Source organism: Podarcis filfolensis (assembly GCF_964270895.1).
Source record: "Podarcis filfolensis genome assembly, chromosome: 10".
Taxonomy (NCBI): Eukaryota; Metazoa; Chordata; class Lepidosauria; order Squamata; family Lacertidae; genus Podarcis; species Podarcis filfolensis.
In genome coordinates, this window is record NC_139612.1 from 65,521,765 (window position 1) to 65,548,595 (window position 26,831).

At 46.0% G+C, this 26,831-nt stretch overlaps 1 protein-coding gene across 7 annotated transcripts in view; it reads right to left on the reverse strand.

Moving 5' to 3' along the window:
• Positions 1 to 26,831, reverse strand: part of GATA3 (GATA binding protein 3) — a 74,699-nt gene that overhangs the window by 26,432 nt on the left and 21,436 nt on the right. For 5 of the 7 annotated variants that reach the window (XM_083573010.1, XM_083573011.1, XM_083573013.1 and 2 more), the window contains exon 3: positions 19,696 to 20,235. In XM_083573010.1, coding sequence (XP_083429136.1) covers positions 19,696 to 20,235 — 540 coding nt within the window. The remainder of the gene's footprint in view (positions 1 to 19,695; positions 20,236 to 26,831) is intronic. The other 2 variants (XM_083573014.1, XM_083573012.1) reach the window with 1 other exon arrangement.

Below are 26,831 nucleotides of genomic sequence, written 5' to 3' on the forward strand. Positions count from 1 at the left end.
ACCTGTGGGTCCCCAGATGTTGTTGATCTACAACTCCCATCACCCCTAGCTAGCAAGGCCAGAGCTCAGGGATGATGGGAGTTGTAGTCCAACAACATCTGGGGACCCACAGGTTGAGAACCGCTGCTCTAGATGAACTTTCTGGCAGTAAGAGCTGCTCAACAGTGGAACAGACTCCCTCAGAAGGTTGTGGACTCTTCTTCCTTGGAGGTTGGATGGCCTTCTGTCATGGATGCTTTGACTGACATTCCTACATTGCATGGGGCGGACTAGATGACCCTTGGGATCCCTTTATAATTCTATTATTCTATGACTAGCAGCCCAGTGTTATGCATGTTTACTCAGAAGTAGATCCCACACTATTCAATGGTGCTTAGGACTGCAACTAGGGATGGAAGTTCCTAGGCTGGTAGACAGAATCTATAACAGTGTCTGACTTGCACTGCAGCAATTTTAAATGTCACTGCTCAGTCTTGCAATATGAAAAATCAAAACAAGAGTGTTTCAGAATATGTGGACTATTATTTGAGTGTGTGCAATATTCAGTAACTGCAAGCAAACTCCTGAAATAAACTGTCCATAGAAAACAAAGAAAGAGGTTAAAAGATCTAAGCCCCTAGAGCTTTTTTAAAAAAGAAATGAAATAAACACTGGTCAACACCATCTATCAGTTTTGAATCTGCAGCAGTTGACAATCATATATCTGATGAACTGCAGAACATGAGAAGAGCAGGATCAGACCAAAGGCTTGCCTCACCCAGCATCTTCTTCCCTGCAGTAGTCAATTAGATGCTTTCAGGAGGCCCACAAGTAGGGCATGGGGACAATAGCCCTCTCCTACTGTTGCCCCCAAGGCAACAGATATTTTGCTTCTAATGTGGAAAAGTCATCCTGCAAGGAAAGCGTAATGCTCACGTTCAACAAAAGAGGCTTAATGAGTCTCAAGGCAAATCTTTAAAAATGTAATATAAACACTGACAACTGGGAAACACTGGCTTGCGAGCGCTCCAGTTGGAGAACAGCCTTTACCAAAGGTGTCATGGACTTTGAAGACGCTCAAACTCAAGACAAAAGGGAGAAACGAGCTAAGAGGAAGACAAGTTTGGCAAGCCCTCACCGTGGTCAACTCTCAACCGGAAACCAATGTCCCCACTGTGGACCAATGTCCCCAATGTCCAGAATTGGCCTCCACAGTCAGGTACGGACTCACGGTTAAAACCGTGATTATGGAAGACAATCTTACTGGGCTGCGAGGGATCGCCAAAGAAGAAGAAGCAACATTGCCTATAACGTCCTGAGTTCGAAAGCAGAACTTGTGTCAAGCCCAATGGAAAAAGAAGTCCAGCTATTCCACTCTCAGAGAAATTAAAAGCAGCCTCCCCAAATGTGGGTCCCCCAAAACTGTCAAGACTACATCTCACGTCATCTCTGAGCATCGGCCATGTTGGCTGGGGATGATGGGGGTGTTGTAGCCATCAGACTGGGATTCCCATAGGGTCCCTTGTTAAGCCCTGCTGCTCAGGTGAATCACCTGAAGTAGGACATTGGTGGAGCCGTCTCTGCTGTCAGCGGCACCTCACATCTGCCTTGGATGAGGATGAAGGGATGACACCCACCATCCACTCCAAGCCATGTACCGCTTCTCCCCCTCCCACCCCTCACTGGACACTGGGGTGCTGTTTGGGGGTTTCGTAAAATACAATAAAAACCAAAGTAATCTAAAGGAGAGAGAAAAGAAACAAACCAAGAGGAAAAGAAAGGAAGAAGGAAAAAAGAAAATAGGGGGAGCCATACCTTGGTTCTCGAATGGAATGCATTCCAGAAGTCTGTTTGACTTCTGAAAATGTTTGCAAACCAAGGCGCAGCTTCCGATTGGCTACAGGAGCTTCCTGCACTCAATCAGAAGCCGCGTCGGATGTTCGGCTTCCAAAAAACGTTCGCAAACTGGAACACTTACTTCCAGGTTTGCGGCATTTGGGAGCCAAAACGTTTGAGTTGCAAGGCGTTCGAGAACCAAGGTACAACTGTATGTGTGTGTATAATACCAAGCCCTCTATCACAATTATATCTTAATCCTTATTCCACACACAGAAGAATCAACACTCCCAGCAGTCATCTGGGAATTTCCCCATCTTCTCTCAGCCTCACACCCTGAGGAAGCATCTCTAGCCTAGCTCTCATGAAGGTCCCTTCATCGAATGTCCATCACCTTTCTGTGTGTATCTTCATTTATTGTTGGGCAGTGTGTTGTTGATGTTGGGTTTCCATATCTGCACTACAGATCTTGTTGTGATGTACTGTACATGGAAATTGTTCCATTTGGTTGCATCTCTTTTAATCTTTTATTTACCGGTGACGACTACTTTGTTATGTTGTCGTTACGTGTGTTTCTCTCATGCTGTACGCCGCCATCTGAAACCACTCCAAATGTCAAAGCGGTTTTCTCAACAGCCTTGGGCAGAGAGGGCGGCTGTCGAGGGAAGGGTAAGGCAAAAACTGAGCATGCAGGGCAAATCCCCAAATATTCTGGATGGTGGACTTTGTGCCGGTGCAGAGTTAAGAAATGGCTCTCCGCGATGCTGTGAAGACAACTTGCAGCTGAGAGAGATACATGCGGAAAACGATACCTTGAAATGGAAAGCTAGAATGTGCTCCATCTAGCTGGACCATTTCCAAACAAACAGAAGCCTATCAGCAAAAAATGAAGGCACTGGTGTTTATCTCCGGCATCAATTTGTAAATATTCTGCCACAATCTATGGAGGATCCCCCTTCGGAGATTACGGCCAATATCCAAGGAGGTTCCATTTCCTCTATGAATCTCTCTCTCTCTCTCTCTCTCTCTCATTTTTCAAAACCATTTAAGCTTCTAGCCATCGACACATCCTGTGCCAGCAAATTCAGAAAGCTAATTACGTAGTTTGTGAAGTCGACCGCCTATATATAGGATTTGCAGGGCAGATCCATAAACAGCATGCTCAAATTCGACTTGCAATTTGTCCTTGAAATAGGAAGGCTCATTCTCTGTTCAGCGCATGTCTCTTCCACCACAGAAGAAAAACATTACGGCTACAGCCAACTCTCTTTCTATCCTTCATCCAAACTCATTTTTCTTTCTCCCCCCCCCCCCTTCTCTTCCAGGACCTCTTCAAAGCAGCCCAGGTCTGCAGCACTCTTGCTACGGCAAAATATAGCAAATAATATGCCAGTAAGCAAAGCCAGCTGCTCATCATCAAAGATCCCCATTTTGCCTTGCTTGTGGAAGGACAAACCCGGCCTTCCTCAGCCTGGTACTTTCCAGGTGATTTAGACTACAATTCCCATCATTCCTGGCTGTTGGGCGATACTAGCTGGGGCTAATATGAGAAGGGCCTTTCGGTGGTGGCTCCTAACATGTAGGACTCTCTATTGATGCACCTCTGACCCCCTCTCTATGGTTTTCAGCAGCTGCACCTTTTCCAGCAGGTGTTTGGGGAAGGAGAGAGATGATTAGACAAATGGATTGCTCAGCTTCTTCTAATGGTAATTGCTATTTAATTATTTCTTATGAGCTATGGTGGTGTTAAAAAGGACTGCATTGTTTTAGGGATTCTCTGTGTCGCATCTGATTTTGTTTTAAACCGTCTTGCGGCTTGTGCAAAGGGTAGGATATAAATATTCCCCCAAAAAATTAAATTAAATTAAATTAATGGTCCAAAACATCTGGAAGTCACCGGCTGGGGAGGCCTGGACTAACCAGTGATGCGGCACCGTAGCTGTTTATTGCACTCCTTGTGTGGCTCAGATGTGTTTGGCAGCCACACCAAAAGTTATTACATCTCCTGTGTGCACTTATTCCAGTCCTAGGAGTTATTTCACTTCTAACCTGCCTTTCCTTCGAGGCAGCATTCACCACCCTCGCACAAGAACCCTGCGAAGCTGGTAATGTTGCAAAACAGCAGCAAGCCCAAAGTCTCCCAGGGTGCTTTATGGCTGAGTGCATAGATCTGAACCCGGGACACCTCGATCCCATTCAGATGCACTAGCCACTGCACCCTTTGCGATCGCGTTGTGGAGGATGGCCGGACGAAATGTTACTTTGTCAGACTGAAAGATTTATGGGGCTGATCCAACATCCACTCAGATTCACCCAGTTCTTTCCTCTACCTTCCAAAACATCACCCACAGCCTATCAAAGCGCTCTTGGAGAGGTCAGATTGTAAAAATTAAATTTCATTAATCACCGGAAAAGAAGGTCAGGATTAGATGTGCCTTTCTTCATTCCTGACCATGTCTCTCTGCCCTGCAGCAATGTGGACCATAGCTGTCAACTTTCCCCTCTTTTTTAAGGGAAATCCCCTTATTCCAAATAGGATTCCTCGCAAGAAAAGGGAAAAGTTGACAGCTATGATGTGGACAGTCCACAAAACGGGGACTTGTTTCTGCTTCTTCAATGGCTCGTAAACGAGTCCTCCGAGTGGCATACAAAGGAAGCAAAAGCAATGATCATACAGTAAAAACCCGCAATAAAACTTTAAAATCCAAGCCAGCATAAAGCCCAAGTACATAAGACCAGCAAGGTAAGATTCAGATGTGGCTCTTGACTTGCACTGGCTATTTAACTCCGCATCCACAGCACTCTCATGACTGGTTTGGGAAGCAGTGAACCTGTGACGTCGGCCACAGTCCAGGTCTGCTCTGTGCCTATCCTGTTGTTTCTTATGAGATACTGCATTTTAATAAAATAAGGAGAACCAGCTGCTGGATCAGGCAAATGGCCCATCTAAGCCAGCATCCTGTTCTCACAGTGGCCAACCAGATGCAGGATCAGACCACAAGAGCCCTCTCTCCTCCTGTGGTTTCCAGCAACTGGAACTTGGAATCAGTGCCGCCTCCAACAATGGAGACATAGTCATCCTGGCTAGTAGCCATCAAGAGCCCTCTCCTAATTTGTCTAATCCTCCTTTCAAGCCATCAAGTTGGTGGCCATCATTTTCTCCTTTGGGAGAGAGTTCCATAGTTTAACTAAGGGATGAGTGCAGAAGTAGGTTCTTTCCTTTTTCCAAGCCAACTTCAATCCAAATTGAAAAAAAGAACACCATTGTTGCATGCGTACACAGCCACTGCTCATCTTTCTCCTGAAAGACCCCTTAGCTCTCTTCCCACCGATGATTTATCAAAGCATAAGGTAAAACACATTCCTCCTCTTTCCCAAGCATGCGGCTGCTGTTTTTCCTTTGCATCTACTCTTGCAAATAAGAGAATCCTTATTAAATACAGGTACAAGAATTGATGCTTTTGAATTATGGTGCTGGAGGAGACTCTTGAGAGTCCCATGGACTGCAAGAAGATCAAACCTATCCATTCTGAAGGAAATCAGCCCTGAGTGCTCACTGGAAGGGCAGATCCTGAAGCTGAGGCTCCAATACTTTGGCCACCTCATGAGAAGAGAAGACTCCCTGGAAAAGACCCTGATGTTGGGAAAGATGGAGGGCACAAGGAGAAGGGGACGACAGAGGACAAGATGGTTGGACAGTATTTTCAAAGCTACCAGCATGAGTTTGACCGAACTGCGGGAGGCAGTGGAAGACAGGAGTGCCTGGCATGCTCTGGTCCAGGGGGTCACGAAGAGTCGGACACGACTAAACGACTAAACAACAACAACGTATCTTTACATAGGTACAAGTGTTTGTGTGAAGGGCTGTACACCCCTTGATGTGTATATTATGTAAACAGGCACACATACTGCACAGGTGTTGGGTGTTACATGTGAACAGCTACGTGAACATACACCTTGACAGCGGGATCGCAGATTGCGCACGTGTTGAATGTAACATGTGAATAACTCCCGGTGTAATCAGAATGTCAGGCTCAGCCTGGAGAAACCCAGGTCAAATCCCCACTGAGCCACGAAGCTCACTGTGTGATATGGGGCCAGTTCCTTTTTCTCGATCCAACCTGCCTCACAGGGTTGTCGTGAGGATAAAAATGGGGAGGGGGGATAAATGTAATCAAGTAAATAAAATTCCTAATTAATATCCCCCAATGAATAAAACTGGATAGACTTTGAAAGATATCCACCTTGCTTCCTCCTTCCCTAAGAACAGGCTGGCCAGCCATCCCCATTTATTTATTTTTCAATTAGAGCTTTATCTTCAGAGAAACCAGCTTTTTACAGCATGCTGAGAATGCAGGCAGAGCAAGTTTGCAGAATGATAAAATCGTAGAGTTGGAAGGGATCCCAAGGGTCATCTAGTCCAACTCCCTGCAATGCAGGAATAAGTTGAAGTTGCCCTTGAAGACCCAGGATTAGGGCCAGTTTTTGTTTTTTCAGTTGACAGCACCCTACCTAAGAACCACCAACTCCAGTTACAGCTGCTATTGTGTACAACTTGCTGGTTTCCCAAAGGCATCTGGTCAGCCACTGTGAGAACAGGATGTAGGCTCATCTTATGTGTTTAACCTGGGTTTCCCAAACTTGAGTCTCCAGCTGTTTTTGGACTACAACTCCCATCATCCCTAGCTAGCAGGACCAGTGGTCAGGGATGATGGGAACTGTAGTCCAAAAACAGCTGGAGAAGCCCAAGTTTGGGGAACCCTGAAGACTGTGCTCTCTCAGCCTGGGAAAAAACATGGACAAGAAGGTAGGTGAATGCTTCCCATCTGAGCATCCTGGAGAAATTAAAGGCGCAGACATAAATTCTGGGCGAGGAAGCTGGTAAGGCAGGCTTGCTTCCAAGAGAAACCGAACAGCATGTTCGACAATCCTGTTTTAATTATTACATTGATCTCTTATTTGACCTAGATAAACAGAAGCAAAGCAACCTCCTTAGATGCAGCCTAGATCTGCCTCTTCTTTGATGCAATCCTGCCCTCCACCCAGTTATAACAGCGCTTATGAATATTAGCAGGTGATTCAATTTCCTCTTATGACAAGCTTGCAAAGGACTCGTTCAGCCAAATGAGTCAATTTGTGGGTGCTTTCAGTTGGGTAAACCATCATTCCCAGACAGACTAATCTACCTGTTCAACGAAGGTATGTCTTTCCACAAACAGCAGCTATGCCCAGGTTGCATTTTGGGAAGCTGGGTTCTGAAGGATCACTGCTGCAGTTACTTAGCCAGATGGTCGCTGAACCCAGAATCCCCAGCCCCTCAGCTGTTTGCTTTCTGCCAAAGAAACCATTCATAAAACCACACCTGATTTCTCAAGCCAGATAAAGGAGTTCAACTTTGCTGGAGACACCATCCTCTAATCAGAAAACCATCCCTCTAATCCAAGGTTAGGCCCTTAGAACTGGGCACAAGCTAACAAAATGAATTTCAATAGGGACAAAGGTATAATTCTGCACTTAGGCAAGAAGGACCAGATACACAAATATATGATGGGGGACACCTGGCTTACTAGCAGTACATGTGAAAAGGATCTAGGGGTCTTGGTGGACCACAAGCTTAACATGAGTCAACAGTGTGATGCAGCAGCAGCAAAAAAAGCTAATGCTATTCTAGGCTGCCTCAACAGAAGTATAGTGTCCAGATCTAGGGAAGTCATAGTCCCACTCTATTCTGCCTTGGTCAGACCACACATGGAATACTGTGTCCAGTTGTTTTGGGCGCCACAATTTAAGAAGGATGTTGACAAGCTGGAACGTGTGCAGATGAGGGCAACCAAGATGATCAAGGGTCTGGAAACTAAACCTTACGAGGAACGCTTAAAGGAGCTGTGTATGGTTAGCCTGGCAAAGAGGAGACTGAGAGGAGATACAATAGCCATCTTCAAATATCTTAAGGGCTGTCACCTAGATTATCATTTATTTTTGGACCCCACTTTTCCCCAAGACGCTCAAGTTCTCAAATCTCCCCAATTTTATTCTCACAACTGCCTTGTGAGGTAGGTTGAGTTGAGTGCTTTGGGGTCACCTAGAGAGCTTCATGAGGATTTAAACCCGGTCGTCCTCCCAGTCCTAGTCTGACTTACATTCTTAAATCAGCAGTGCAGAATTGTTCTTTTGTTGAGGGACACACTCCCTGGATCGGAATCTGTCAGGGGCTGAATGGCAGTGGCACCATCTCTTTCTCCTGCCACCTCTCTCTCTCTCTCTCTCTCTCTCTCTCCCCTGCCACCCCTTCATTCTTCCCTTCTCCTGCCACCCCCTTCTCTGTTTCTATCTCTCTCCTTTCTGCCTCTTTCCCTCACATCTGAAACTAGGCTGAGTTTCCTCGGGCTTACAGACTGCGAGCTACTACACCACACAGTCTCTCAGAGGAGGGGACAGGTGAGCCAATCTGCAGTAGCTCCCTGTATCCAGGGCTTTTGAAAGAGACAGCATGATTTCCCAGAATGCACACTGGCTACCCTACTGCATCATCCCCGTCCTACTTGTACTCTACAAAATTATCCCCATTTTACAGAGGAAGAACTGAGGCAGAGCAAGCAAGGGAGCCACGGGTGTGGTGGTGGCGAAGCCATCATGATTGGAATGTTTGCATTTTGGCCTCATGGCAGTCTGTGTGGACGTGGCCTCTGTTGCGGGTTAGAAGACCTCCTGGAATTTGTTTGGGACAAATGTACAGTTCTGCACTTAAGGGACAGAAGTATAGATACCCTGGCTATCTCTCCAGCAGAACTCCCCACTGCTGTCTGCGGAGTGCTGCAGAGCTACTTTTCAGAAATGGAAAAGTACTGGGTGCATAAAGAGAGGAGGGTTGTCCTTGAGTTGAGGTTTCCTAGCGCACACAGAGGTGTCAAAACAAATGCACGGATGCCCGTTTCCTTGAGAGTAAAAATCAGACCATGCAGTTCCAAAGAACAAACTGGGTTCAGCCCAACACATTTTGCCGCCTGAGGCTGAGAACCATTTTCCCCACCACCTCCCAATACAGTGGTATCTTGGGTTACATACGCTTCTGGTTACATACGCTTCAGGTTACAGACTCCGCTAACCCAGAAATAGTACCTCGGGTTAAGAACTTTGCTTCAGGATGAGAACAAATCATGCTCCAGCGGTGCGGCAGCAGCGGGAGGCCCCATTAGCTAAAGTGGTGCTTCAGGTTAAGAACAGTGTCAGGTTAAGAACGGACCTCTGGAACGAATTAAGTACTTAACCCGAGGTACCACTGTATACATTAAGCGGAGTGGAGAGGCAGTAGAGTCTTATTTCAACAGTGGCAACAGGATCATAGCAGGCTACGTTGGTGATGGGGTGTTGCATATAGCCCTGATCTCCAACAGAGGGGGATGGCCAAGGAACCAAGACCATTAGGCTCATCTAGCACAGTATTGTCTACACAGGTCAGCAGTGGCTCTCCAGGGTTCTAGAGCACAAACTCTTCCAAGCCCTATGTGGGAATGCTGGGGACCCTCTCCACCCAAAGCTCTATAATCCCTCACACCTGACCAACAACAGAACCAGCCTACTGAGTTTTCTGTACTTGGAACCACCAGAATATTTTTAGAGGCACCTCTCGTTTTCAAGGCTTGCCAACCGCAGACAATTAAACCCATCCTGAATATAACCCTGAATATAATAGGTGCTCCTCATATTTAACCCTGAATATAATAGGTGCTCCTCATTTCAGGATACTGCCATTCCACAGCATTCCAGACAACAAAAGCCTGCTAAGATGGAGTCACTCACGTTGCCGGGGGGGGGGGGAGGAAACGCATCACTGAAAACAGGGGACAAATCAGGACACAGATTTGCATATGTGCAGACGCTCATTAACAAACAACAAGTGTACTCATCATCGAACCACAATGCGTCTCACGATAGTTGGGTAAGAATGGAACCACAGATCAGGTAGTCTGTCACCTGTCCAGGTACTAACTAGGGCTGGGTGATATATCGATATATTGTGCAAAACCAGTTTGACATCCGTATCACAGAATCACAGAATTGGTGGGGGGGGCCGACCCTGAGGATCAACTAGTCCAAAATGCAAGAATATGCAGCTGTCCCATTATCAGCACTACGTTCTAACCAACTGAGCTATCCAGGATGCTGCAATATCAGTTTCATAGTTTTTGAGCTGGCTACATATCTCAAATCGTGATGTGTGTGTCTGCGCACTATTCAAAAATCACAATGTGGGGAAAACCGTGAAGCCAGCCAATGCCACTACTTAGCTCAATCTTTATTTCTGCCATCATGATACATCAGTATATCGCGATGTTTAGATATGTCACGACGTGGAAAACCAGATATCGCCCAGTCCTAGTACTAACTGCTGATGGGCAGTTCCTGCTGCCCCCTCTTTAAACCAACGGGACAGCCCTTCCGAAACAGAGGACTCACTCCAAGCAAGGTCTGTCTTCTAATGGAGAATTGTTCTCTGCAAAGTAGGGTGCATGGCTACCCAGACATCTAGGCATCTTCTTTCTTTGGCCCCAGTGGAGGCCAAATCCCATCAGGATTCGTGAAGCAGAAGGAGGCCCTGTACTAGTTAAAACCAGAGCCAATGACAGGCAGAACCAACTGATTCTACAGTCATACCTCATGTTACGTTTGCTTCATGCTACGTTTTTTCAGGTTGTGTCCCACGGTGACCCAGAAGTACCAGAAAGGGTTACTTCCAGGTTTCGCCGCTCGCGTATGTGCAGTAGCGCTAAATCACGCTTTGCGCATGCACACAAGCGCCAAATCGCACCATGCACCTGTGCAGATATGGCGCTTCAGGTTGCGGGCTTTTCACGTTGCGAATGGGCCTCCGGAATGGATCCCGTTCGCATGCTCCTGTTCACTGAGTTTTGCAAAGGCAACATGGAGACAAAGGAGGAGGAATCTGATGGTCAATGTCATCCTCCCCCAAACTGGCTGCAGCGATGGAGGCAAAAAAGTGAAAGCAGACCGAGAGCAGTGTCTGGTCTGCTCTAATAAAGCAGACTCCATTGTGCAAGCTGACACACAAACGTTTTAGCCCATGGAGCTTGCAATTTTCACCACCACTCGCCAGGCCAACAAACGCTTCATCTCCTTTGCACCTCTGCACTTCAGACTGCTGTTAAACACGCAAGCAGGAAACTCAGGGCAGAGGGAAAAGCAGAAGTCTGAACCACAACTCATCACCTCTGGCAGATTCCACATCCCAATAAAATGCCAGAAGGTCACCTAACCACCAGCAGACGCTGCGTCCACACAGACTGCCATGAGGCCAAAATGCAAACATTCCAATCACGATGGCTTCGCCGCCACCACACCCCTGGCTCCCTTGCTTGCTCTGCCTCAGTTCTTCCTCTGTAAAATGGAAATAATTTGGTAGAGTACAAGTAGGACAGGAATGGTGCCATAGGGCTCCCCATGTGCATTCTGGGAAACAATCCTGTCTCTTTCAAAAGGTCTGGATATAGGAAGCTGCCGGATATGGAAAACTCATCTCACTCTTCGTCTAAGAGACAGTGTGGTGTAGTAGTTAGGGATGGGCAGTCTGTAGCCTGAGAAAACACGGCCTAGTTTTAAGTGGGAGTGAATTAAGCAGAAAGGAGTGTGGCAGAAGGGGTGAGGGAGAAATAGAGAAGGGGGTGGCAGGGGAGAGAGAGAGATAGAAGGTTCACAGCCCACCACAGCCATGTAGCCCCTGACAGACCCTCAACAGAATTCCTGATTTATAGTGTGAGTCAGATTAGGACTGGAGGGGAGAAACCAGGTTTAAATCCTCATGAAGTTCTCTGGGTGACCCCAAACTACTACTTATCGTTCAGCCCAACCTACCTCACAGGGCAGCTGTGAGAATATAATTGGGGAGGTTTGAGAACTTGAGCTTCACAGAGAAAAGTAGGGTCCAAATGTAATTAATGAGAATCCCCTCCACTCCCCCCTTATTGCAGCGGACTACCATGAAAAGCCTTAGCATTGATTTGGTGCTTAATGCTCATCCAAGCTGTCTCAGGTGTATTATCTTAGGAACAGCCGCAGACCTGGGTCTGTGAGCAAGTCCCCAGTTCAAATCTCACCCTAATCCTGAACTTCCCTAAAGCAAGAAACAGGCAGTCATTCCTTTGGTGTTTTTTTTCCTGAATAAAAGTTAAAACTGATGCCTAATGCCTACACTCATCCCATTTTTTAATTTTTATTTTGGCTTCTCTGGTGAACACAATTTGCAGGGTTTGCCTGCTTTTTATTTTAGACAGTGCTTTATGTTTCATATTTAGTGAGACCACGGCACAGAAATGTTTTCTGTAAATCAATAAGCAATGGTCCCACCTTGCAAGGTTATTGTAAGCACTACTCAGACAAAGCGCACGATAACTGAAGCACTCGAGAATGCAAAATGTGGTCAGCGTTTGTTCTCAGATTGCCCCAGAAGAGAAGCAGCCTTGGGCTCTTTGATGTCGGAGGATAGGAGAAATGGCGGTTAGAAAGACACAGCAATGATAAGGCAATCATTTGAAGCCAGCTGCCCTATCTGAGTCTGTCTGATCCGCAACCAGAAAGGTGTCTGTCACCTGCTTGCAGTTTCCTCTTTGGTTCCTTTTCCTGGTCCGTGTTAGGCACAGCACCAGAAAGTCACAACAAAGCTAGAACAACAGCAGAAACCAAGAAGGCAGGGCACCTCTCCTGATCCTCTCCATCACCATCTCGCCTGGGCCTCCTTCCTTTCCCATCTCTGGACCTTCACCTCCACTCAGCCAGAGATCCAAACTCAGCCCAGCTCTCTGTAACACAACAATGTTATGTCTGGCTTTCGGGTTGTTTGGGAACTTTTGCAACGAAGGCGGAAAAGAGCTAGGCCTTTAAAAAATAAGAAGTATGATTCCATACTACAAGCTTTTTCCAAAGTCTTGCAGAAGGCGCAGTCCAGACTCTGCATGCCTAGGGTTGCCACCTTCTTTTCTGACAGAGCTCCTGCGCTTTTAGGAATCGGGTGTTGTGGCAGATAATTTTTTGAACAGAAGATGCTTCTTCCCTAGCTCACTGCCCAGAAAAGTTTCAGCTGCTAAGTGCCTGCGCGTTCAAAACACAGGAATCCCAACTAAGGAGAAAGTTGGTGACCTCAACAAGATTCAGCCCTGCCCTCTAAGGTGAAAATATCTCCAGGAGCAGGACTGGAGATTTTGAGAGTGGGAAGACCTGAAAGACCTACTTTGTGTCTTACGCTAGAGTGCCAAGGTCCAAAGGCAGGTGCAAAGACACACACTTAAATTTAAGGAATTGGGTGCCCCAGAGCTAATTCTGAGCTTGGGAATCTGTTTGCACAGTCCTTTCATGCAGGTATCTGCCAAGGCCCTTTGCACAGGTGGGGAGGCTAATATTGACCTCCTCACCCTGCATTTGTTCCTCCTTGCCATTTCTACCTGCTTTTTCAGACACAGATGGAAAGAACATAGGGACACAGGAAGGTGCCCTGCACAGAGTCAGACCATTGGTTCATCTTGCTCAGTATTTGCCCTCCTCCTGGGATAGCTCAGTCGGTAGAGCATGAACTTTTTAATCTCAGGGTTGTGGGTTCGAGTCTCACATTGGGCAAAAAAAATCCTGCATTGCAGGGGGTTGGACTAGATGGTCCTCATGGACCCTTCCAATTCTACAATTCTATTATTCTATTTTCCGCACTGACTAGCACTGACCTATCTCTCCAGGATTTCAGACAATTGTCCCTCCAAGCTCTACCTGGAGATGCCTAGGACTGAACCTCCTTTGTGCAAGGTCTGCTACTGAGCTAAGACCCTTTCCTAACATCATCAAAAAAGAAGAAGCTATTGCTACATTAGAGGCATTGTGGGAAACTTCAGCCGTGGCTCCCAGACAGAGCTGTCAGCTGCTGCCGCCGCCACCAGACTGAAGCAAGCCCACTGACATAGGATGAGCCCCCACTCAAACTTGGAGCTGGCTCTGCAGATCTAAACCTACCTTCAGCCTGCTCAGTGGGCAGTTTGGTGGCTAGATGGACCAGTGATAGAATACGGAATATAATAAGGCAGTTCCATATATCTTAGCATCCTTCTGCACGGAAACAGAGGAAGTTACCTTGAGTCCATCTAGCACTGTATGATCCACACTGAGTGGCAGTGGCTTGGTGGGGTCTTGCATAGGGGACATTCCTAGCCCTACCTGGAGATGATGCTAAGAATTCGAACCTGGAACCCTTCACATGCAACCTGGATGCTCTACCATGGAGCTACAGGCCTTCCCTGAGGAGGAGGAGGAGGAGGACGAGGAGGAGGAGGAGGAGGAGGAGAAGAAGAAGAAGAAGAAGAAGAAGAAGAAGAAGAAGAAGAAGAAGAAGAAGAAGAAGAAGAAGACCATCTTTCTTGTCCATCACCAAGGACCTAAGAAGACCCAGTGGAGCAAGCAAAAGACCTGGGTAGTCTACAACAATAGCCAATGGGAAGCCAACACACATACACACACACCTCATTTGTAGCATCCAAAGCACCCTGATCTTAAACCCTTCCACTTGGCAAAAAATCCCACTGGTTCCCATAGCACTACTTCCCAAGTGTGTTCAGCACTGGAGACTCACAGCCAAGGCCACTCCGTGTCTGTGTGGGTCCCTGGGCAAAAAAGAGAAGATAAAAAAGGGAGCCATCTCAACTCATCACGTGCAGCCTGCACATTCCCTGCACACTCAGTACAACACAACAGGGAGACCAGACAGTTCTAACTCCTGTGGTCCTTCGCCCACCTTCTCACTGGTCTCCTAAGGACTAGAAGAGGGTGGGTTAGAAATTACACCCAGGATCTCAGCTCAGTAGGCCCTGGAAACATCATCCATGGGACACAGGAGCATAAGAAGCTGCCTCAGTATTATCTGCACTGAATGGCAGTGACTCTCAAGCCTTACCTGGGACCTTCGGAATGCTCTACCCCTGAACTATGGCCCTTACCCATAATAACCCCAGAAAGGCAGCTGTCTTATACTGGATCAGACCATCAGTTCATCCAACTCAACGGCTTCTACACTGATCAGCTCTCCAGGGGTTTCAAGGAGGCAGTATACTCCCAGCCCTACCTGCCAGGGATTGAACCTGGAGCCTTCTGCAAGCAAAGCAGGTGCTCTGTGGCCCTGCCCTGGACCACGATGACATGGATAGCTCAGTTGGTAGAGCATGCGACTCTTAATCTTGGCATCGTGGGTTTGAGCCCCACGTCGGGCAAAAAACTCCTGCGCTGCATGGGGTTGGGACTAGATGATTGTGGTGGTCCCTTCCAACTCTACAGTTCTGTGAGTCTACCCATGATGGCCGTGATTGTAGTAGCAGTGGAGAAATCCTCTTCTCTCCCTTTTCTGCCTGACATGGCAGTTGTTAAAGGTGCAGAGGTCTGCTGCTAGAAGTCGGAAAGGCAGGAGAACTGAGTTTCCTTCTCTTCTGCTTTCTTTCTTGCTTTCTTTCTTTCTTTCTTTCTTTCTTTCTCTCATACAAACACACACCCAGTCTGCTTGCATATACAGAAAGAGGCAGTTCTACATTTACTTCTTTCTTTCTTTTTGTCACTGTTAACCGCATCCGGACTCTATTAAAGTTCCTGGCGCTGGATAAACAATGTAACTGTCGCGTGCAGCCGTCTGAAAATAATTGGATTAGCTAAAACATATCAGCTAAATAGAGACAGTCCCTGCTCAGACAGTCAGAGTAAATGTCACCCTGGAAAAACCCTGAAAACTGATCTGACTCACACTGGACAACATCTACTTGCAGGAGTCTCAATGAGGAAAGGAAGAACGTGGGGGGAGGAATAGGGGAAAGGTGAGGGAGCGACTTATTTTGATCTTTGTTTAATATGCAAACTGCCTGGAACCTAAAGGCATTCATTCCGAGACCAGCCCCACTGATTTCGGTGCATATTTCCAAGATTTTAGTACAAAGATGGAGGGCAGGGGAGGAATCACAAAACAGAAGTTAGTGTTGCCAAGTGTCCTGCTCTTCTGCACTTAACAGCAGCTTGATCTACTGGTCTAGCTTTTCACAGCAGGGAGATAAACATGGTGATCAGCTAGCAGCTGCAGATCCAAGCTTCTTGTTGAAACCACAATGGCAGTGGGTGGTTAAAAGGTTGACAGGCCTGGATTCTGAACACAGTACAACGTAAGGATGTCCACGCAAAAATCAACAGACTTGAAGCTGAGGTCCCACTCACACTTATTAAAGAGTAACTGACTCCTGAACAAGGATGCTCAGGACTGCACCAAAAAAAAAACTGCATATAATTCTGCTGTGGATCATGGCCATTTACTTGCAAGCAAGTCCCAAAGGCCTGCTAAAATACACTTTCTAGAAATTGTGCTGAGCACTACTGCCTCCCTGGGCGAATTTGCTTTCTTTCACTATATAGCCTATGGATTATGAAATATTTTGGAGACAGACCCAGATCAGGCAGTCTAAACAAAACTTCCCTCTTTTCTTAGGTAGTTCCCCTTCTCCCCCTCCCACCCCCAACAGAAAGGAAAAAAAGAAACCAACTTAAAATAAACTCGCTCCTGGGATCTGGGAAAAGAATTGGGGGAAGTGCAGAGAGAGACTTTTGAGTGGGGAAAGTGAACACAGTCCTATCCAGTTTTTTTCTCTGCATAAGGAAGTCACTGAACCAATAAATAACATTTCCGGAACACATTAGGTTTTTGTGGTCCCCCAACACCACCACACACACACACACACACACACACACACACACACACACACATTCTCTCTCTGTGCATGTAAAAACCAGCTTTCCAGAAATGTTCAAATTAGCAGCAGGTAGCTTCAAGTGAATTAAAATGAGTTTCTAAGTTTAGCAAGCAGGTTGGGAATGAGGCTTACACAGGAGCAAGAGGAATGAATGAATCGTGCATTCTGGTTTTGCGTGTCTGCTAACAAAGAAAAGAGTCCTCGGGAAAAAAACAGCAGAGGAAAAGCGAACCGCCTGGTTTACACATATGCTAAATGGGAGTTTGTTAATTTACGGTTTATTAAACCATGTCTTAGCGTTACACGTGAATCCTGCTCAGCAGCTTAACCATGGTTTGTTTACTGGTAAGAAACCACAATCTGAGGCCATGGTTTATTGTAGGCTTTTGAACCATGGTGGATTCCATGTAAAACCACTAGCCTTCCTTAACTTCGGTTTGTTTCATCTCCCCCACTCTCACCACACTGCAAAGGCATGAGGCAGGAGCAGCAGCTGGAAAACAAAACAAACTTTGAAGAAGCAAGCCATGGTTTGTTTGTGGGGAGAACTCATGGTTTATTTGTGCTTTTATCTCATGTTTTTATCTTGTGAACCACCCTGAGATCTTTTGGTGAAGGCTGGTATATAAATCTAATAAATAAATAAAATAAGTTAACCTATGGTTTGTTCATCCATGGCTTAAACCATGGCTTAGAATCATGTGTCAAAGTTCCACCTGGCGTGTCAATTTCAGCTAAAACACCCAAAGTAATTGCTGTTTTAATCAGTAAGTGGATTAGGGCTGCTGGACAAATGCACAATTAGACTCTTACAGATTGCCAACTGACTGGAAAAATACACTGGCCTGGTTTGCTCTTGTGCCTTTGCCAACCATTTAAAACCATTCACAATAGTGGATAAACGTGAGCCTCTCCTAATGTCTACTGCAGCTAAAAGGGGTCAGCTACCGAGCCAAGCTAAAAAGTTGGCACGCATATTGAATGTAACAAGGATGGGAAACTTGTGGCTTGCCAGATGTTGCTGAACTCCAGCTCCCGTCAGCCCCAGCCACCATACCCAACGGTCAGGGATGATGGGAGTTGTAGTCTAACAACATCTCAAAGTTCCCCATCCCCGGTATCTATTCCACATTCTCTCTCTCAAGTTTCACTGTCATATCTGTTTCACTGAATGTTCACAGCGCAGGAACGCCCAGCCAAAAAGTGTGTATATGTGGCTGAACAGCCATTTGTGGAGGTGTGAAAATGGAGTCCATTAGATAGGAGTGAAATCTCTGCATTAAATGGGTGCATTGATCCTTAACATTGATCCTTAATCACCCATCAGAGTGGGGTGATGTCCTATGCCATGGGTAGGCAAACTAAAGGCCCAGGGGCCGGATCCAGTCCAATTGCCTTCTAAATCCGGCCTACGGACGGTCCAGGAATCAGCGTGTTTTTACATCAGTAGAATGTGTCCTTTTATTTAAAATGCATCTCTGGGTAATTTGTGGGGCCTGCCTGGTGTTTTTACATGAGCAGAATGTGTGCTTTTATTTAAAACGCATCTCTGGGTTATTTGTGGGGCATAGGAATTCGTTCATATTTTTTTCCCAAAATATAGTCCAGCCCCCCACAAGGTCTGAGGGACAGTGGACCGGCCCCCTGCTGAAAAAGTTTGCTGGCCCCTGTCCTATGCTATATTTGGCTCTAGAGAATTTGGGATTAGCCCCCTCCCATGAACATCAGGGCCGCCCCACTTGTTGAATGTGTGGGGCTGGAAGTGATGTTTCAGCTTAAATCTGATTCAACTCTTTGCTCCTCTCTCCCACGAGGCAAAAATCAAATAGGAAGGGAAAGGACTGACCTGTAGAGTATGGAAAACATTTTTAATCACTACCACCTTGTACGAATCTTTCTGAACCTAGGAGTGGGGTGGTATGAGTGAGTGAGTTTTAGCACATGGGATAATAAGGAGAAAGCTGAGTCACCTATCCAACATGTTTATTCAGACATAGACCCCATTAATTTCATGCAACTCCAAAGCAATGCAATTGTAAGAACTTTGTCTCAGACGAACATTTCGTCAAAATCAATTTGCTTCACCAGCTCCCTAAAGAAACACGCTCAAAATAGGGTATATAAAATCTGGGGCAACTCATGTCAAATGAAGGAAACTGGCTTCTCAATCAATTTCAGCAAGAATTCCAAGTGCACTTACTCAGAAGTAAGTTCTATTGAAATCAATAGGACCTACATTTCAGTAAGCGTTAACAGCCCTTTGCTGTGGGAGGGGGAGAGAATCTAATCCACTTTATATTCAGAAAAAATAACAACTGGAGGAAGAAAAGGAAGTCGAAATTGACATAATGTGGTTAAACCAGCATAGTTTGGTTTAACCATTTTGCAAACGGTGAAATTGGGATCCCTTGCCAAAGAGATTTGTGTCTCTAAATGCCAGAGGAACCGATATAAAATCAAATATCTCTGTGTATAAAACAGAGAAAGTGCATAAACCCTGCAAATATCAAAAATTAGTAGGCCTGCTGGGTTTTCTGGAAACACGTTCAGGATTCCCTCTTCTGGTAAATGATCCCCATTAAAAATCAATCGAGTTTCTCATGTGCAAATGGACAGAGTGAATAGTGAATAGCCTGGGAGAACCTGGGGCTCTTGTCACATTGTTAAAGCTAACCCACCCCACCTTTGGTCAAGCCCTGACTGGGAGACCAGCAGGAAACCCACCTTAGCTTGTTCTGATCTTTCTAAAGGAAGAGCAAAATTATAGCAACTGTTATGGAATGCAACAGTGTTTTAGGAAGAAAGGTTCTGTGGTATCTGCTTGATCCCTTTGTTGACCTTTGCATTGCCAGAGTTTGCTTTCTGCTTAAAACGATCCTCGGCTTCTTTTTAAAAATAAAACAAGAGTTGGCTTCTAACTGGTCATCCATTTAGCACCTTTCCTGCACTGGAAGCTCTTTGGTCTGAATTTGCAGCTGAAAACCCATACAACCCCCCTTCTCCCCATATGATTATTCCTCCCAGTCCTTAACCTTTGCTCATTTTTTAATTAAAAAAAAGCCTTTCCTGAACCTTAAACAGAAGCATTTTAAGAATCCGTCAAGGACCCTACCTGTGCTGGAACGTGCTTTTGGTCTGGATTTGCACCCGAAACCGGTCGGCGATCCCCCCAGCAGGCTGCTGGGAGGGAAAAGTCCAGAGCCGTATTCAGGGACGTAGGAAGGGTAAGTGGAGATGGGGTGATGAGCTGACGAAGAGGCCCCTCCTAATGAGGCCATGCTGCTCCGGGAATGAGAAGACTCCAGCTTCATGGTTTCAGCCAGAGACACCTGGTACTTAATGCACTCTTTTTCCTCTTGCCGGCTGGACCCAGTGGAGCCTGGGGTGGAGATGGAGGGGTCCGGGGAGACATCTTTGGGAGGGGTCGGCGGGAAGGTGAAGAGGTGTGGGCTGGAGTGGCCCGCAGACAAAGTGGAGGAGGACGCCGGAGGGTAGACGGAGAGAGGTCCAGGCGAGCTGTGGTGGATGGGGGTCTTGGAGAAGGGGCTGAGGTTCCATGGGGCGGTGCTGTGGTGGCTTCCCAAAGCCTTGCTCCCATCCAGCCAAGGGAGAGAACCATGCAGCAATGGCGGACGGCACACCTGACCACCTGCTAGGACAGAAAGACAAAAGCAGATCCCCATTAGCCAACGTCTCCCCAAAGGAGGTAGGGTGGTGGGACAGCTTAGGGACCCGTGAGTCAGATGGGCTCGGCTGCAACAGAGTCGGGCCAATAGTCCATCTAGCTGGGAGTCATTTTGGACTCACAGCTGTCCATGGAGGCGCAGGTCCATTCTGTATCCAGGGCGGCTGTCTACCAGCTGCATCTGATACACAGGCTGAGACCCTACCTGCCCGCAGACTGTCTCGCCAGAGTGGTGCATGCTCTGCTTATCTCCCGCTTGGACTACTGCAATACACTCTACATGGGGCTACCTTTGAAGGTGACCCAGAAACTTTAACTAATCCAGAATGCAGCAGCTAGCCTGGTGACTGGGGGCGGCTGCCGAGACCACATAACACCGGTCTTGAAAGACCTACATTGGCTCCCAGTACGTTTCCGAGCACAATTCAAAGTGTTGGTGCTGACCTTTAAAACCTTAAACGGTCTCGGCCCCCATCGTTCTGCCCGGATGCTGAGGTCCAGCACCAAGGGCCTTCTGGTGGTTCCCTCATTGCAAGAAGCCAAGTTACAGGGAACCAGGCAGAGGGCCTTCTCGGCAGTGGCGCCCGCCCTGTGGAACGCCCTCCCATCAGATGTCAAAGAGATAAACAACTACCTGACATTCAGAAGACATCTGAAGGCAGCCCTGTTCAGGGAAGTTTTTAATGTGTGATATTTTAGTGTATTTTTGGTCTTTGTTGGAAGCCACCCAGAGTCGCTGGGGAAACCCAACCAGATGGGTGGGGTACAAATAATAAATAATTATTGTTATTGTTATTGTTATTGTTATTGTTATTGTTAGCTCAGTATTTTCCATAGGCAGTGGCTCTCCAGGGTTTCAGGCCACGGATATTCCCAGGACTGGACTGCCAATGCTAGGAACTGAATCTGGGACCTTCTGCATGCAAAGGGGGTGCTCTCCCAGGGCTCCAGTCGAGAATGCCTTGAGTACAGATCTGCTGGCAACCCAAAACGGAAATCCCTCGATCAATTCGAGATTTGAGGTTCGCAGAGAGGAAGCGTTGGCTACCATGTGCAAAACAGAAGCGTTGCCACCCACCTTCTCAAACCCAAATGCCAACGCTTTGAGCGCAAGTCTAATCACACCCAAGCGCTTGAAAGCCTCTGTGTCCTGCCAAATCAGAGGAGGTAGCGTTTACTTAGCAGGAGCCGTGGAAATCCTGCTGTCCTACCTTGGGCAAATGTCTCTTTTGCCTCTATAGCTGGGATAGCCCTGCTCAGGATAAAAGTCTGAGATCAGAAGTGGAGAGGAATGGCGATGGTACCAACCCAACTGACACTGCAGTTCAGTACAGGGCTACTCAGAAGTAAGTTCCAACAAGTTTAACGAATTAAGTGTGCATCAAATTGCCGCCTCTCTCCAGGGCGGTCTCCGATAGGTCTACTTTGGAGCAAATGTGATGGGGGATTGTGTCTTGTCTCCAACATGACTCATGCTCAGAATAGGCCCATCAACATCAATGGACGTGACTAACTTAAGTCTATTAATCTGAGTGGGTCTTCTCTGAGTAGAACCCATTTGGGTCCTGTGCTGTGTTCGCACTCAACCCCTTCAGCTGTTATTTTTAGAAGGCTATAATGTTGCTAAAATTAGGCGGTGGGACTAGTGGATTTCCATAGACGCTCCTCTACCTTTCCCCACATCACTGTGGGGATCATTACTCCAAACGCTAAATGATCTCTCTCAGTGTTTAGAGGTCGAGGGGAACATTTTTTCACTGAAGGGCCACATTCCCTCATAATACAAGCTTCTGAGGGCCACATGACAGTGGTGGACGAGGCTACAGAGGATAGAGCCTTTGTCCAACAGGCCATGCAAAAGCCAGAGGTTTTGAGACACAGACACCTCTCTCCATCCAGGCACAAAAGGGCATTCTCAAGAGTTCAAAGCCACATCCCATGCAGTCAAAAGCATTCATGGAGAGTCAGAAGTGGTGCTGGTATGGACCAGTGAGGGATATGGACTGGGGAGAGCTCAACAGAGGTTTAGAGAGATCTAGAAGCTGCATTTGCCCTCCGTCCCCAGGCCTGAACATCCTCAGTTCTCATAAATAGGTTCCCACACGACATAATCCCAGATGGAGTGTTACCCCAGTATTGAAGTGAAAGACAGCAGCAGAGAATGGAGAAAACAAGAGGCAAAAGTTTGAATTGCTACATAAAATTGATGCATTCAAGTTGCAAAGCATATTCCAACAACAATCTAATAGGTCAAGATACCAGATCTTTTTCCTTAAGAATATTTTGTTGGTATTATTAAAATACAGTGGGAAAATTACATAAACCTAATACTTGATTTTTTTTATTTATTTTTTAAAGCAGTCTGAGGTTTTCCTCCCCCTCTCCATGTTTTAAAAATTAATCTACTTACTTGGAAGCGAATTCTCAGTTGTAGTCAACAAACAGAATAGAGGCAGGTGTGTTAGAGTAAATATGTTTCAAGATGAAAAGGAAACAGACATCTATGTAGAAGGCAGGCTCATTTCAAACTGGTGGATTTTATCATCCATTACTGATTTTATGATGGCGTGTAAATTGAAATTAAATTCAACAAAGCGGTAATTGTTTTTCTCGGAAATGTGTGTTGGATTAGGTCAGGCCCAGAGACAAAACTCTCCAACACTCAGATCTCAAATTCAAGAGTTGGAAGTACAACTTTTTGGAATAAATGGGACTAACATCTACATCTTCAGGCTTGGGGTGTGTGTAGGTTTCTGACCCTAAACCCCACTTAAATCCTAAGGCTAAACATCGACAGGCAAGTCGACACAGATTACCATGGAGCTTCAAATACTTCCAAGCAAAAAATGCTTAGGCTAGGCATAAACACACAACATATTCACCTCTGTATCTTAAATACAAGTTGATAATAGAATCGTAAAATTGTAGAGTTGGAAGGGACCCTCGGGTCATCTAGTCCAACACCTTAAAATTCTGGGGTTTAGTTCAGTGGAAGTTTCAATGGTGTTTAATGATTTATTCACACCTGACATTTTTTTAAGTGTATGCCTAAAATGTAGCAGTGTAAGGAAAGGACCTTAATGATGCCCTCCTCAGTAATGTGGCCAACTTTTCGACTGGACACTGTAGCTGTGCCTTTAACAGCAGGCTTTTGTTGCACAAGCATTAACAGGTGAGAATGCTGCCGTACCTCTCTACTGTGTCGGGCTGCCTTCTGCTCGAGGCAGAAGAGGAAGCCAGCTCACTTCCTTTCTGATCAGTTGGCAACCCTGCTGCGTCAGAAAGCCCAGGACCACAGGAGTAGGTAACATAACAGAGTTTGTACCATGTGAAAGGGCCCTTCCTTCCGTTTACCTGCGTGTTTCTGTGCTTCTTAGGAAGGTGAGAAGACAACGGTCTTATGCACGCTTCTCTAGAAGAATGTCGCGAACGTGGATAAAATGTACCAGGAGCTAAGTTGCCTGTGAACACGCGCACAGGCTCTAATTCGGTGTTTACACTCTCACATGGACTCTAAGGTAAAGTGTAACTGAGAACAATCATTCCTTTTTGGTGAATGATCCCATTCAGATTTCCTTCTCTCTCTTCGCAATGTTCCCCACTCATCCCTCTTGGACAAATCAATCCCTGCTAATGGGCCTTCCCCAATCAATCCCGCACGGCTTCTTGAACCAGGAGGCCACGTGAAATTGACAAAAACCCTTAACGAGGACTCCCCAGCTTTTGCAAGATAGCAGGGGGAACTTTGCACCAGCATCGGGCAGGAGGAATAATCACCCAGTTAGGCCAGAAGGATAGATTTAAGCCAGACTTCTTTCAGCTCCCTGCCTCTTGAAGCGTTGATTTTGCCTGCCCATACAGTACCTTTGTAATACATATGATTATAATCATTAAATTTATATCCTGCACTTCTCCCCCAAAAGGAGCCCAGGGCACTTAAATCACGTTCACCAGAAAAATCAGCCCAATGCATTGGAGTTGGGACTTCAACAACCTGATCCTAAGCAGATCTACTCGGATGTAACACACCTCCGCTCAATCAGTCTTAGTTCCTGCTAAGTAAATGCTGGATAAGGCAGCCGTCCTATCACACTTTACTTGGGACCAAGCCCCATGGACTTCAGGGGGGTTTACTTTTGAGGAAACATGTTTAGGAACATGCCTGCACCACACATAAATCAAGTTTCAAACCTGTGCCATACTTGGAAGGAAAAGTGGAGCAATCTTCAGAGAGCAAACGCTGCACATCTTTTTAAATGGGCTTTAAAAAGTCCTGGTTATTATTAAAATATCCTGTTTCGGACCTTGCAGCCTGCTTTCCAAGAAAGCCCTATGCAGTCCAAAATGCTGCATATTTACTCAGAAGTAAGTCCCACCAAATTACTCCTAGATAAACATGTATGGGTACCAGCAAACCTGGCCTGGTGTACGATTGCAAATACAAAATACCTGTGTTTCCACAGTCGCCTCCTTGTGCTCAACGGGGATTACTCCCAAGTAGACACATATGACATTAAGGCTTTCAGATTGCAACTAGCATCTTGTTGAAACCAATGAGAAACATTTCAAGTCAACCTGTGGCTGACTGGGTGGCATTCCCCCTCCCACACACAAATTACCATGCTAAATCCAAGTACTTGGAAGTATTAAATCAAATTTAATAGGTTTACGATCGAAGCAAGAAAGGCAGTTTTCCAGTATGTCGTTCAGCGACACATGCCAAAAATTGACTGAAAATGTCTTTTTAAAAAATTATATTATTATTATGCAGAATTATTTGAGCAAGTTTTTCCTTTTCCTTTCTTCTTCACCCCCCCCCCCAAGAAAGAAACCTCTGTCAGTCAGATAGCTCCAAATTTTACTTTTTCCACAAGAATTTCTCATGGTAGCTGTTAAAAGTTTCCTGAGTCTGCCTGTGTTGGCTTTTGAACCAGAAAACTATCCAATGATCCAAATTGAGGCGGTTCTCCTTTTTACACTTCCTTTGAAAGGAGCCCTGTTCAACTCAAGGGGACTTACATCTGAGTAAACATGTACATGCTCAAGCTTAAAGCATTCACACAGAGAGAAAGAGGACATCCTTATTATATGTATTCCGAAGCAAGAAGGTCCCATTCAAATCAATGACTTCTACAGTTTCCCAAGTTAGGGTTTTAACAGGGTCTCTCCCCAATCCTAACCACATGCTAAGGTGCCTCTTAAATCCATGGGACTTCCTTGCAAGTAAATGTAACCAGGACATTTTCCACAGAGAGGAAAAATCAGACAGGCATTCATTCCTTCTTTTAAAAAATGAGTTCAGGTTGAGGATCTAAAAACACCTTACCTTTCATTTTAATTGACCAAGTGGCAATTGACTGGGGGGTTGAGCAGTCTACTCTAATGGGTAAACGGAGGGGGAATCTGCAACTTTTCAAGCCAGCTTTCTCCTGTTGCTGTTTGGTGATATTGTGAATTATTCGGAGAGTTCAAATATACAGAGACGATTCCGAGCGGATAGATAGATGCAGATTTTGCAAACACAACTACCTAAACTCTTGCTTTGTAACCAGACTTTGGGATGAAGAAATCAAAGTTCTGGAGCAAGCACTCTCCAGCCACCCAAGTTAAGCTAGGATCTTTGTTTTTAAACCCACTGGCGTCCCCTTGCCGGCTACGCAGCCAGAACTACGATCTTCCCAGGTTCGTTTTGGAAGTCAGTCCCAATTAAATCAAGGGTGAAGCAGCAACAAGCAAAACCCCTAAATTCTTTGGCTCTGAGTTTGCGGGGGTGGGCGGCTTGGATCTGTTTGCCCAAGAAGAGATAACCTAGGCAACTTTCACAAGAAAAACGAAATAGCCCTCGTAAGCTATTCTGCCGTGTGTGCATACTGTTGACGGTAGGGGCGAGGGTGTGTTTGAAAAGGGACTCATTTTTAAACCGAATGGGTATTTCGGAACAATGACGACTCTTCTGAGGGTATGGAGAGAGATTTTCCTTCTAACCCAGTTTAGTCCTCAGGTGTGAAAACGCTCTTGGGCAAGCGGCGTCAGAGTCACTCAAATTCACGTTAGATCAAAGCGATTGTTTTGCAACTCGGAGGGGAAGGGTTAACGATATTTTGAAATGTCTTGTAAAGACTAACAGCGGGGCAAGGCAATTACTAATCAGGGATTAATATTGCTCATTCAGTTCCCCGGAGGCGGAGGAGGCCTTTTTCTTGCTCTTTAAAACATTTGGGGAAATTTAGTTCTCTTCCACCACCCCCAACTTTATTTCCCAATTTTTGGGCGAGGGAAACCAGAGAAGGGCTTGAAAAGCGAGAGCTAAATCTGCAGCTGGAAAAGTTTGGGGTTTATTATTTTTTGGGGGGGGATGAATATATCTCTGAGATATATATTCACAAATATTCTTCTTCCTCACCCACCAATTTATCGAGCTCTCCTTAACTGCATAGATACATTCCTGCCTACTGCATTCATATTTCTTCACCCCTTTAAAAAAATCATTCTAGAATAAAATTTCACAGAGAGAGTGAGTAAATTAAGCCTTTTAGAAAGACCAAACTAAGTGGGTGAGTTTG